Source organism: Lissotriton helveticus, chromosome 1_1 (assembly GCF_964261635.1).
Source record: "Lissotriton helveticus chromosome 1_1, aLisHel1.1, whole genome shotgun sequence".
Classification (NCBI taxonomy): domain Eukaryota; kingdom Metazoa; phylum Chordata; class Amphibia; order Caudata; family Salamandridae; genus Lissotriton; species Lissotriton helveticus.
Genome location: NC_136057.1, coordinates 1585710509 through 1585722924, shown reverse-complemented (window position 1 = coordinate 1585722924; position 12416 = coordinate 1585710509). Strand labels below are relative to the sequence as shown.

At 43.6% G+C, this 12416-nt stretch overlaps 1 protein-coding gene across 1 annotated transcript in view; it reads right to left on the bottom strand.

Moving 5' to 3' along the window:
* Nucleotides 1-2674: 2674 nt before the first annotated feature.
* The window catches only part of SOAT2 (sterol O-acyltransferase 2), a 463801-nt gene continuing 454059 nt past the window's right edge, over nucleotides 2675-12416 (bottom strand). The window contains exon 15 of the mRNA XM_078687322.1: nucleotides 2675-3256. Within this exon, the coding sequence (XP_078543448.1) occupies nucleotides 3206-3256 (51 nt within the window). The 3' untranslated portion in view covers nucleotides 2675-3205. The remainder of the gene's footprint in view (nucleotides 3257-12416) is intronic.

The window sequence follows — 12416 nt, the reverse complement described above, 5'->3', positions numbered from 1 at the left end:
GACCGTAGCATTTGGATTAGTCTGGTCTTCTAGGTGAAAGTTAAGGGATCTGAGGAGGATGATGGTGCTGGCTGGATGATGAGAGTACAACCAAGTTCATGATGTCGCTGGCAAAATTGGTGAGAGGTCTTGGTGGTCTGTATACAAGGGCTCCTCCCGACGGAGAAGATGCCTATGATGCATATCTTGAAAGTGAGGTGTTTCATGTAGCTGGTGGTGGTATCCATGTAGGTGATGCAGCTAATGGTATCTCTAAATATAATGGTGACTCCACCTGTGGACTTGTGCTGACTGTCTTGCCTAATGATCTTGTAGCCAGTACGGATGGCTTTAGAGATGTCCAGTGACAAGGTTGGGTTGTGCCATGTTTCCATGAGACAAAGCATATCCGCAGCATAGTCGTGCAGTAGGTTCCATATCTCCGTAGCATGTTTGGTGAGCGAGCGGGTGTTGAGGAGCATGCATATGAGTGTGGTGTCTTGTTTGTGTGGTGGTTGGTCTTTGTGAGCAGGTGGGTTGTTTGTGTGAGTGAATAGGGTGCTGGGTGCTGTTGGTTCAGAACTGCCTGGTTCAGAGAGTGGGAGAGTACATGAGAACTTGCAGGAGGTGCACGTGAACACTCCTTATGTGTTGTGTGGTGTGGCAGCAGTGCTGCGACTGGGGTTAAGAGTATAGAGCAGCGCTGGAAGGACGAGAACCAGGGTTCCTGCCACTGGGTGCAGTCCTGGCACGGACAGACACAGACTGACTTGCCTTTGGTGTGCTTTTGGTGCAAAAGAGACACATCCTGATGTGCTTTGCCACTGTGCATCTGCTTTGCTGCCATTAAATAGGTCCTGGGAGGAGGGAGGAGTGCAGGGCAGATGGTTTTGGTGGGAAATCAGTGATGTCACTTCCTGTTCAGATGGATGATAGGAAATCCAGTTATGTCACTTCCTGTGCAGATGGGCAATGGGAAATGAAGTCCTCTTGCTTGGCTTCTTTTTTTAAAAACGTTTTGGTCGGAACCCTGTGATGGCACTACCTGTGCAGATGGACGATAGGAAATCCAGTTATGTCACTTCCTGTGTAGATGGATAATGGGAAAGCCAGTGATGTCACTTTCTGTGCAGATGGATTTTGGGAAATTCACTGATGGCCCTTTTTGTGCAGATGGGCAGTGGGGCATTAAGGCATCTTGCTTGGCTTCATTTAAAGACGATTTGGGTGGGAAATGGGAAATTATCCCTTTCTGCCCTATGGGCCTCCAAACAGGGTCTGAGACTTTGTAGAGGCACATTCCCAGATGTCAAGTGTGGCCTCTCTTCATCATCCCGGACCTTTCAATTACTACGTCTGACATGTGCTCTAAATATATACAGCTTTATCTGTCTTAACCACCATAACTTACGGAAGTGTCGCATTGACTACAGACAGTCTCTCAGTTTCTGGGACTGTTCCCTCTCCCTAGCCTGTAACATTCCAAATGTTAAACATTTAAATTTGTACTTGGGTCCTCACCCGGAATTCCAATTACCAGCCCCTATTCGTTGAGTGTGTATCTCCATATTCCTGGTTACTCTCACTATCAAAAACCTGTACTGGTACTCACCAGGCTCCTGAAGTTTGGGGCTGCTGGAGGAAAGTATTAGATTAGTTTCCACTGCCCAATCCACTCTACATTGACTAAAAGATCAGTCTGATCCCAAACCCTGTGTGACTTCCCATTGCTCTGCCCCTCGACTGTTATATCCCATTAGCCCAATTGACACAAGTCTCTAAATGAACTGAATTTTGGCATCATTTTCCGTTCTCATGGGTTCCTTGTTCCAGTTTCACTAGTACTTCTTGGTTACTGTTTTTCCTGTTTTAGTTGGAAGCACAAATACTCATGCTCAAATCCAGTGAGTTGCTGGGTCTGTGCCAGGGTCATCAAAAATTAGAGTAAATGGGGTAGTGTGTAGACATATTATAGCCAACTAATAAATTACTGCCCTCTGTTTCACATCTCTTCCCAATTGACTAGTTGGAATAGAGGTTCAATAACCTGAGAATCCATAAATGCTATCCGCGACCCCCAACTTTCCAAGTAGGCTAGACATTTTACAGTAGAATCCCTTCTTAAAAGATATGCCTTTTATGCAAAGAACAACATAGGGCTTGAGGTCATTTCTCAACCCAAACGGTGCTAAGACTTTTGTGTTTTTGTTTTTATCCCCCGTCCCGTTTGTCCCTATTACCTATTTGCATAAAGCAATCACTTGGCTCAAACATTGGCTATATAATATGCTATTTAATGGGGTTATGCTGTCGGGTATGTTCTATCCATTACCACCTTAACTACTTGCCTTTGTTGTTTCTGGAGGGTCATGTGCTGCAAGGGAGTAACTGAGTTATCCAATTAGAGTGTAATGGTAGTAGTACCATAGGCCCTGGGGCACTAGTGGTAAATATGGATACTGCCCTATACACACTGATGGAAACCGGAGAAATAGCTTCAGGCTTATTGCTAGGTGCTGCATAGGTCCCACGGAGCATGTGCGCAAGTAATACTAGGGCAATATAGAGATACACTTCACCAACACAGTCTTTAGTTGCAAAACCAACATATTGTTCAGTCTACAATGTCTTGCAGTTTTCCAGTTCTTGTTACCCATTTCACTGCATCCCACACACATTAAACCATTGCTAGAAATCCATGTGTTACAGCTTTATTATACTGTTTTGCTTTTCTGACTATTTGAACGCTTCTAGACTGCAATAGAAAGCAGCCAGACCAAGTCAGTGCCGGACTGTTAACATCCGCTACAGCCGTCCGTTTTTTTATTATAGGAATGTGTCCGGACAGATTTTCATATTCTGGCAGTAAGGTATGAGGGGTAAATTGTACTTGAATATCAGTACACCAGGGCCAATTTTTTTCACTCTCGAAAACTTCTGTTCTGAAAAGTTTCCAATTCCTAGTCCTCTTGCTTGTATTGATTCTAGTTTGTATCTTTTCAGAACCTTGGTTTGCCTTTGAAACAGTGTAGCCCTGCCACTCCAGGTTACGGTTCGGGTTCTTGAGATATGTGGCAGTAAGTTGCAATCTATGTGATTGTTCCCAGCATCTATTTCTGCTATCTAGAATCTTCTTGACTGTGGTCTAGTTCCTAAAAGGCAAGTTGGTCAGTTTTTTCTCTGTAGGAGCAAAGGCTGCATCTGGTTCCTTGAAAGACTCCAGGTATTATATGCGGCATGACCAGGAACGTGGTGTCACCAGCGCCCAGAAGGTTTTCTGTACAACAATAAAAGAAAAGGGAATTACAAACATCTTCTTGATAGAAGTAATAGCTTCATATACCTGAGTTCTCAGAAACACTTATCATCATCAAGGCTCGTGATTTTTTTAATACTTCATCAAAACAGTGGTCCTTGGCATTGAGGGCAACATAAATGTATTAAGATGACATTGTAAACCCCCTTCCTCTTCTGCCAAATGTGCTTATGAAGTCATAAGTTAGCCATTAGACAAAAACTGAACATACTGTTCTGATGAATATGTCTCCCTGCACATTCCTCATCCGTTGACTATCCCCAGGTGCAAGAATGGATCTGGAAGTTTTTCATAGCTCTCCTACTCCAGGGGGGAGCACTGGCTCTGTCTCGACACCAGAAACAATGCCACAGTGATATGATTGTGGACATATAGCGCCCAACCCAGTGCACTGACGTCAGTTCTCTTTTTTCTGCGCTCTTTGATTTATATCCAGAGTTTCTCCCCATCGATTTTTGCAGATTGTTTCCTCCAATTTGCTTAATATTTTTTCAGTGCTACGTGAGGGAGAGTGCCACTGCCTAGAAAATCAGTCTTTCAGCTCTGTCATCCCTGGAAGGGACAAATGACCACGGCAATGTATGACTGTGGTGCTTGAGGTTGCAGCACTATGCAAGGTTATGTTACAAATGGGCCACATGCACCCCAAGACCATCCAAATGTGGGCCTCGTTGGACAAGATCCTGGAACCGCACAAACCCCCTAGACAGCACACAGAAGCGTCCGCAGGCCCTGAAGGCTTGGCACACGACTGCCACCACATTTACTCGACACCCCCCCACACCCCTCTCTCTCTTTGCACACATCCCCCTATACCCCTCACCTTCCCACTTTCATTCCCTCTTCTTGAGGGTAACACAACACTAAGCGTTACTTGATACGCCAAGCATGTGATCGCAGAACAGCTGCTCAACCGACCATTAACTATCGTTGTCACGCCTATTGTAACCCCTACGGCGTCTGGAACTTACATGTCTTACCCTCACTGTGCTGATACTGTACTGTATATACAATAATCTCCTTATAAAATACTTTGAACTAAAAAAAAAAAAAAAGCCAAACTTTTCATGACCTGCGCCTATAACAACCATCAGGTTCAATGCTGTTTGAGTTCAAAGTCAGGATCTCCATCGAAGTTGTACTCTTCGCACGCTGGCCAAGTCTTCCAAGGACAAGAAGAAAACACACAAGAAGAGAAGGAAGCATGATGATGATTTCCCTCACTGCCGGTCCAAGTCACGGTGTTTATCACTTTTACTTACTCATCCTCAGAGCAAGAGCTTGTGGGAGTTTTGATGACATTTTTCAGGCAGAAGGAGGTCACCCATGCGTGTACCATTGGAGCCCTAGAGGTCCGATTGTGGCTCTGTATGGTTTCGTGCCGGTGGGCCTGTCCTCATCATTGTTGGACCCTAGGGCATGCCCACAATGGATTCTTCCAGTGCAGTCTGGCTTCATACAGATTCCAGGATCTTCTGTGGTGCCGATGCCTGCCTACACTGATTCCAATGCTAGATTCGGTGCCAGACCCTCCACAAAATCTCCCAGAGACAAAGGTGATACGTCTTAGCTCTTAGAAGAAAATCCAGAGGTAAGTAAAGAACAGGCACAAATAATCATTTTATTCCGAGTCTGTGCCAAACTAGAGCTGCTGGCAGACTATGCAGAAATAGTTTGGGTCTGTCTCAGATCCTGTTCAGATGTCTGTCCCCATCACCCACGACAATGATGATAGCAGTGAGGCACCAAACCTTTGGCCCCTGTCAACTTCAGACACTGCTGAGGTATTTGGAAATACAGAACGTCAGTGGTCTGGCTATGTCACCAGAAATGGACTGGAGTGTCCATTGTACCACCCCTCCAGGGGTGGTTTTGTTTCATGCAGTAATTAGGAAAGCGGCAAAAGCTTTCTCTGCCAATGGTGGAGACCAAGGCTAACATTTTGACTGAGATGCTTCAACCTGCATCCTCTTCATCAGAGGGGTGGCCAGATGCCTCTGGCCACATTATCGTGGCTGGCCTGAATATAGTAGAATCCATCGCCAGAGATAGGGGGTCATCTGTAACCCTAAGAAGTGTACCTGACTGTGCTCCACTGAAATTTCCAGGCAAGTTCTGCTGAGTCTTATGAGACATGCCATTCAATGGGACTCTCCGGTTACATAGGTTTAGAGTGGGTAGGGCTTTGATATGCTCACTTGATTTCCAATCTTGGCCCAGACTATAGGAGGTTATGGAAGGTTTGAGGATTTAAAAAAGGATTTTTAGCCGATCCAGATGCAGCAAAAGCCCAACCAACCACTGCACCAGTACAGAGGCAGACACATAGAAAAAGTCACTAGGCCCAGCAGCCCACCTCCTTTTCAATAGCACCACCTGGAAACCGCTTTATCTCACCTTTCAAAGAGCATGTGCGGCCAGTTGGTGAATGGGTATTTCTCTTTCTACAGACCTCAAAGGCTACAATGTCACAACATTGGGTCGAACAATTGTAGAAAGGGGATACCCTACCATCTTCCCTTCTTTAGTGCCCTGAGTCCCTTCAGTCAGAGGATCATCTTCGGATGCTCCAGTAGGAGGTGCCAGAAAAAGAACTTGAGGAGTGATTCTACTCTCTGTACTTCCTTGGCCTTCACAAGGAAATATTCAAGATGCTGTTCCTAGCTCAGGTTCTTTTGGCTCTGCAAGTTGAAGAATGATGGTATCCTTTTACTTGAAGGACGCATATTTCCATATACTGTTCCTATGGTCACACAGGAGGTACCCCCACTTTGCGGTAGGGTTCACTCACTACCAGTTTGCGGTCCTCCCATTTGGTCTAACATTAGCACCTCAGGGGTTCATAAAGTTATGACATAGGTTGTGATCCATCTCAGGAGGTCTGAGATTTCCCTATACTTATACCTGGATGACTGACTGCTCAAAGCTGGTGCGCCATAGATGGTGTGTCAGCACCTGCAGGCAACATTTTCCCTGCTTTCCCATTTAGCTTTTAAAATGAATGTACATGTCTCATCGAAAGCCCTCTCATTGCCTCCTGGTCCTCTCATTGCCTCCTGGTCACAGGGGTCATAGTTGATACAACTTTGCTCCATGCCTACCCTATGATTCCAAAGCTTTTGAAGGATGCTCAGGTTCTAGTCCTGATGCGTCTTCGCCTGTTGGGTCTGCTGGCTTCCTCCATCCTACTATTCACATACACATACTGACACATGTTGCCACCACAGGAAGTGGTTCCAACACGAGGGAGATCGGGCGGGAAACATTGTGATGTCCCAAGACAATGCAGCTGATCTAACTAGTGTTTCGTGGAGGAGCACCTGTTTTAAGCTATGTCCTTTTTTCCTCAACCAGCCATGGCTACGATTGTGGCGGATGCATCCACTCCTGGGGACGGTGCTCATTTGGAAGAACTAGAAATTGAAGGCCTCTAACCTCCAGAAGAGCAGGTTCTGTCCATCAGCCTACTTGAACTGAACAATTTGGCTGGTGCTCCAAGAATTAAGCAAAGAAAAACAAAATCAAAAGGCCTTGGTAAGCGGCACTCAAAATATGAGTCCGTGGAGAAACAGAAATCCTTGATAGTAAACTAGAACCAAATATAGATTTAGAGTAAAGCAAAGGTCCACTGGAAATGCAACACTCAACAATAAATGGCAGGACTCATCACCAGCAGACTACTTTTGATATTTTTATTTGTTTGATTCTTTGATATCAAAGGTCGGCAGTTATGACAGTATGTCTTATAGTCTAGGGATGATGTCACATACTGATGACTTTAAGACCGAAATGTCGACAACTATTCCACATTGGCTTGGACTCATCTTACATTGTCCTCTTCATTGTAAATAAGAGGAGTTTAATGGACACGTTCTCCCTTGTCGAGTGGAACTATACTGATTTACACCACTTATGTATGTATAGACTCTCAAAATAATAACTTTGTGAAATTCATCAGTGAATGTGATTGTTCTGACTCTGTGTACATATACACTGCTGATGCTATTTAGTATTTAAAAAACGTGTCACGAAAACCCCCTGATATTTGTCTGTAACTTGACACTGTGCACTCTTGACTACATTGTTGTACCCTCAATGTGTTATGATTATTTCACTTCACTTGGTTGAAGTAATTTGAAAACCAAGCTTCGGGCATTTTTCTTATTTCTCTTTATATGATGCCTTCTGGAGATTCTTTGGTACTTATAAAATGTCTAGAGATGGGCGCACCAGCATAGGATTTGACTGCCAACTACCTGGCTCGCTCTTTGAACACCAGATCCGACAGCTTTGGTTGGCATAATTTAGCTCTCCTTGATTAATGTCTCCATCCACAGGTGGTATAAATCATCTTTGCCCTGTGGAGCACTCTCAGGGGGACCTCTTTGCTTCTCAGGTTAAGCCTATTGTGTTAAGTTCTGCGCTTTCCAGTAATGCGTGTCGACTGAGGTGGAGCTTACCGCTTCAATATGTGCTTTCTCTGCCTTTCCAGATAAGCCATCCCTCTTCAGATCACCAATAGTGATGATGTTTCTTAAGGGATTGATAAACATGTTTCTATCAACTACTTTTTCTTGCCCAGTTCCTAACTTGGTTTTGACATTATAGATGAGCACTCAATTTGAATCCTTTTGCAGTTTTCAGCTATGTTTATTGTCATTTAAAATGTTTTCTTGTTGGCATTACATTGGGGAAGCTTGTCAGCTAGTTGCAGGCACTGAGTATGATGCCTATACATGCTTCTTTCTGGATGATCTTGCTGTCCTAACTAAATTGACTTCCCTTCTCAAGGTGGGGACCCCTTTCCATCTGGGGCAATCCATTACTCTTCTCACCTTTTACTCTCCACCTCCTCCACCAAGTAGGGGAAAAGATTGCACTGGCTGGACCCTAGAAGAGCATTCAGCTATTAAATCAACCGCACCTAGAGAACAGGTCAAGCAACCAGATCATTGTGGGATACACGGGCAACACAGAGGACAAAGTAGTCTAGAAAAGGACTTTATCCATTCTGTGCATCAAAATGTGCTACGTCTTTGCAAAGAAGGAACCACCAGTGGGAATTTGAGCTTATTCCACCTGGGCAACGTCTTATGCCTCTTCATTTACCATGGGTGTCACGCTGGCTGACATTTGTGGGGCGGCGACATGAACTTTCCTTCCCACCTTCACTAAATATTATTGTCTAGATTCAAAGGTGACAAGGGATGGCTTTTTTGCATGCTCGGGGCATCAGGAGTTCCTTGTCTGACAATACTTAGGACCTATCCACACCATCTGATGGGGTATTGCTTTGGACACTATTTAGCATGTGAGGAATCAGCAAGTTGAAGTATCCATCAGAAAAGAAAGTATCAATCTTTCTGGTGGTCTACCTTCAGATTCCTTACCTATCTGACGAGCCTCCCATTCTGAAGCATGGCCATGGGCTTATTTAATAAGGTTCCATTTTAGATTATTGTAATGCCACAAATAATGTTATTTTCTTGTCTATACCTTTAAGTGCACAACAAAAGCGGATGGGTAACTGGCATCAGTGTGCCGGGGTGGGGACTAAATTGCCCCAGTGACATCACTGAGGTATCATTTCTGGCTCTGAGATGGAGCCAGTGACTCGTACTGGCATTGGAGAGCTATGGAAATGTTTCAGAATCCAGTCTTGCTTCTGTGGATATTCAACAAATGAGCAATTTGTGGGTAGATAAGAGCACCCACCAGAAAGATTGTTACCAAAGGTTATCAACATTTTCCTCATGTAAAGTTGAGAAATCCTACTAGAAGTGTACTATTCCACATATGCTGTAATATAGACTCTAATGCAGGCTTGTGCAAAAATAACAACCTAAAAAAAGATTACAGTGTGAAAAAGTACAGTTGCAACATACAGAGAAATCAGTCGGACAGTTATGTTTGAATGCCACATTGGTGCTAGGTAGGCCCTCATGAACGTATATTGTCCTATTTTAGGTGTGCCATTTTGTGATGCAAGACAAGGTCAGTCAGGCTGTGCTCTAACTATACCATAGTGGGAGGCTGATTCATGATACGAATGCAGAGTTACTCCCTCTTGAGACTCCAAGAGAGAGTAGACTGTAGGTTGTGCATTTGCCTGTTCCTGTGAAGTGTCCCACCCTGGTGCAGTCGAGAATTGAGCTTTTGGCTCATTATTTGACAAATTAAAGGTGAGCTGTAATTAGAACCTTTTAGGGCTTTAGTTATTGTAGGAGACGGTTAATATAGATTGATTTAGTGTAAATGAACGTTACAAAATATCTGAATATTTGTGGTATCACGAGTAAGTGTTTTTTTGTGGATGGCGGATGCTTTAAGCTGCCTCTGGATTTCTCTCTGGTGTGACTAATAGAATGTAGTTCTTGTGGAATGTGGGTATTATGAAGGTTGTTGGATCAGGTAACTCCTAGAGAAGACAAGAAGATAGTCGTTTTGCATGGGCCTTAGAAAGTTAGCTTATCATCGATAGGCCTTCCGCAAATACCCATCCTCCATATTGGTATTTCCCCAACTGGGATGAGGATCATGAAGAACCTGCTAACACTCACTTGCATTATTGAGCTGCCTCTTTTGTGCAGTCTAGTTTAAGAAAGACGTTGCATCTTCTTCTGCCCAACAAAATATTGGACAATATTGCATCAGTTAGTTTTTTTATTCTGGCAACATTAAAGGAAACTGTGAGTTGGCCATTTATCAGACCCGAAGTATGCAGTTGCAGGGAGGAATAAGTTAAAGTGGGAATTTCTCTCTTGACGGTGTTGATGCTATGTGAAAAGAGCTTTTGCATCCTACACTGGTGTAACTGTTTCTTCCTTTTAGACTCTTGCTGAGAAATATTTTCGTTTAAAATATCTGCCGAGTGTACTTTATTTCCAGGGTGTTAGCAGTGTGGAATCTTGTGTTTTGAGTGCACACTGAATCGCAAATGTGGTGTTGCATATCTGTAAGAAGCCATACATTTGATTGTCTCTGTGTGACCACTTATTTGCAAACTGAGGGTGAGACCACAATACTTTCTGTATCTATCATCAATATCACAGATCATGTTAAAGCAAGAGTATGTGTTATTAGCAGCAATTTCCAGTGAAAAAGATCTGGAGTCTGGCTGTTAACTGTGTTTTAACTATACCTAACATGGTGTAATACATATTCAGTTTGCATATCAATCTGCAAAGCTTGTGTATCTGCAAACATTTCCGACCCAAACAACCTCAGTCAAGGGGAGCACATTCATCACAATTAAAGAGCTGTCAAGAGTCTGAATTGATGAAGACCAATCAGGGATACATTTTCAATCAGGGATATGGCCGTCTGTTTTTGCTGTAATGTTGATATCGGGTCATCCTTTATCTTTTACCACAAGTTGGGTGACTTTCCATCAACACTTCCAGTTTCCAACCAGTTCAGCACTGCCGATACCGGGTGGTGATGTCTGGATGACTGTGGTACCAGGGAGTACTCAGTTTCAGGTCAGCAGGAGAGATGAATAGTGGTGGGCGATGGCCAGACCGCACTGAGGGTATGAATACTTCAGCACCTTTAGGGGACTTCGACCAGACCGCACTCATTTCCCCCACCCTCCACCCCTCATTCGACTCACCCACCATGACATTGAACCTATGAATCTTGCCACCGGCCGTGGAGACTTAGCTTTTTGGCCGATGCCTGGTGGAGATACCTATAGAGGAGATGGGCTGTGGACTTCCCCCTTGGCCGTCACCTAACCAGCCGAACATTGGGCAGACTTTTCCTTCAGTTCTCCACCGTATCTCCCTCCTCGTTACCCTTTTACATTACCCCCTTTACTCTTCCTCACTCCCTAACCAACTGATGTAACTTGTAACTGATGTATCTTGTGTAACAATGTGCAACTTGTAACTGATGTAACTGTCCTCATATAAAGTACTCTGATACCTCTGGGTCTAGCCAGCGCTATATAAAACTCAAATAAATAAATGAGACCACCTTCCTGTGGTTAAAGTACTCCTAACTATTATGGTCCAGCAAACCCCACCCAGTGTCTTCAGGCTGTGCTGTTAACTAATTTATTATCAATGCCATTACTAGCTTTCGGATTCTTTACGGTAACTTGCTGGAATGTCTAAGTGGCTTCTATCATTCAGTGTATGTACTGCTTCACTCAGTCAGTCATAAAACTTTATTCGGCAAAAAAGCCATGACATTTCAGATTTCAAACATATTACACACACAGTTCATTTCATAAAACAGACAAATAAAAACATTTAGAATCTCAGCATATAAGAACGTGGGTTGAAAATATCCATGAGAATGTAATCACCTAAAACTAAAACCTAAACCCAATTCAGTTAGAACTATCTTCTCCTGATGTTAAGTGACCCTCTGCTAAAGCTAATCACAGCATGGCATATCTCTGGCGAGTCAAAATACTGTAAAAATCTAAAACCTTCCTGAAATGAATTAAAACTGACTGAGTGCAGGAGGTGAAGTTAAAAAAGCGTTCTCACTGATTTATAAAGCACACAAAAAAAAGTGCAATGTGCTTTGACTTGACATAGTTTCACAAGGGCAAAAAATGAGATTCTAAAACCATGCCCCTTGTTGTGGGAAAGCGAAGAGAAAATACCATGACCTCAAGCGGAGCCTAATTAATTAAAACCTTATTGAGCATTATCGAGATAAGAGAGGTAAAATTCCATCTCATGGCCAAATGCTAAAACATGGTAATTTGCCAGAGAGCGAAGCTGAGCGTCTTCTTGCCATTTTACATACGCTGCGCCTGCTCATAAAAGTCCAACTTTAAATGGTCTCCAGCCAGGCGGACAATTTGGCAAGAATTATTGAAAAGCCCGAAGGCTCCCAGTCTACTGAAATGTACCCTAGTCAACGTATAGACTCAGCATTATCTGAGGCCAGGCAATCCTGAAGGATATATTTAGAGAATCCTAGCTCTGGCTGGAGTTTGCCAAATATTTAACCATAATACCAATGGAGCTAGATCCAAAATGTCACCCACAAAATGTAATCCCAATTTTGAATGACAAAAGAAGGTCGGCACACCCTGTAGTCCCATTAGAAGTCTTTGGGGGATGCTGTTCTCTGCAGTTTGGAGTCTAGAGCAACCACAAAA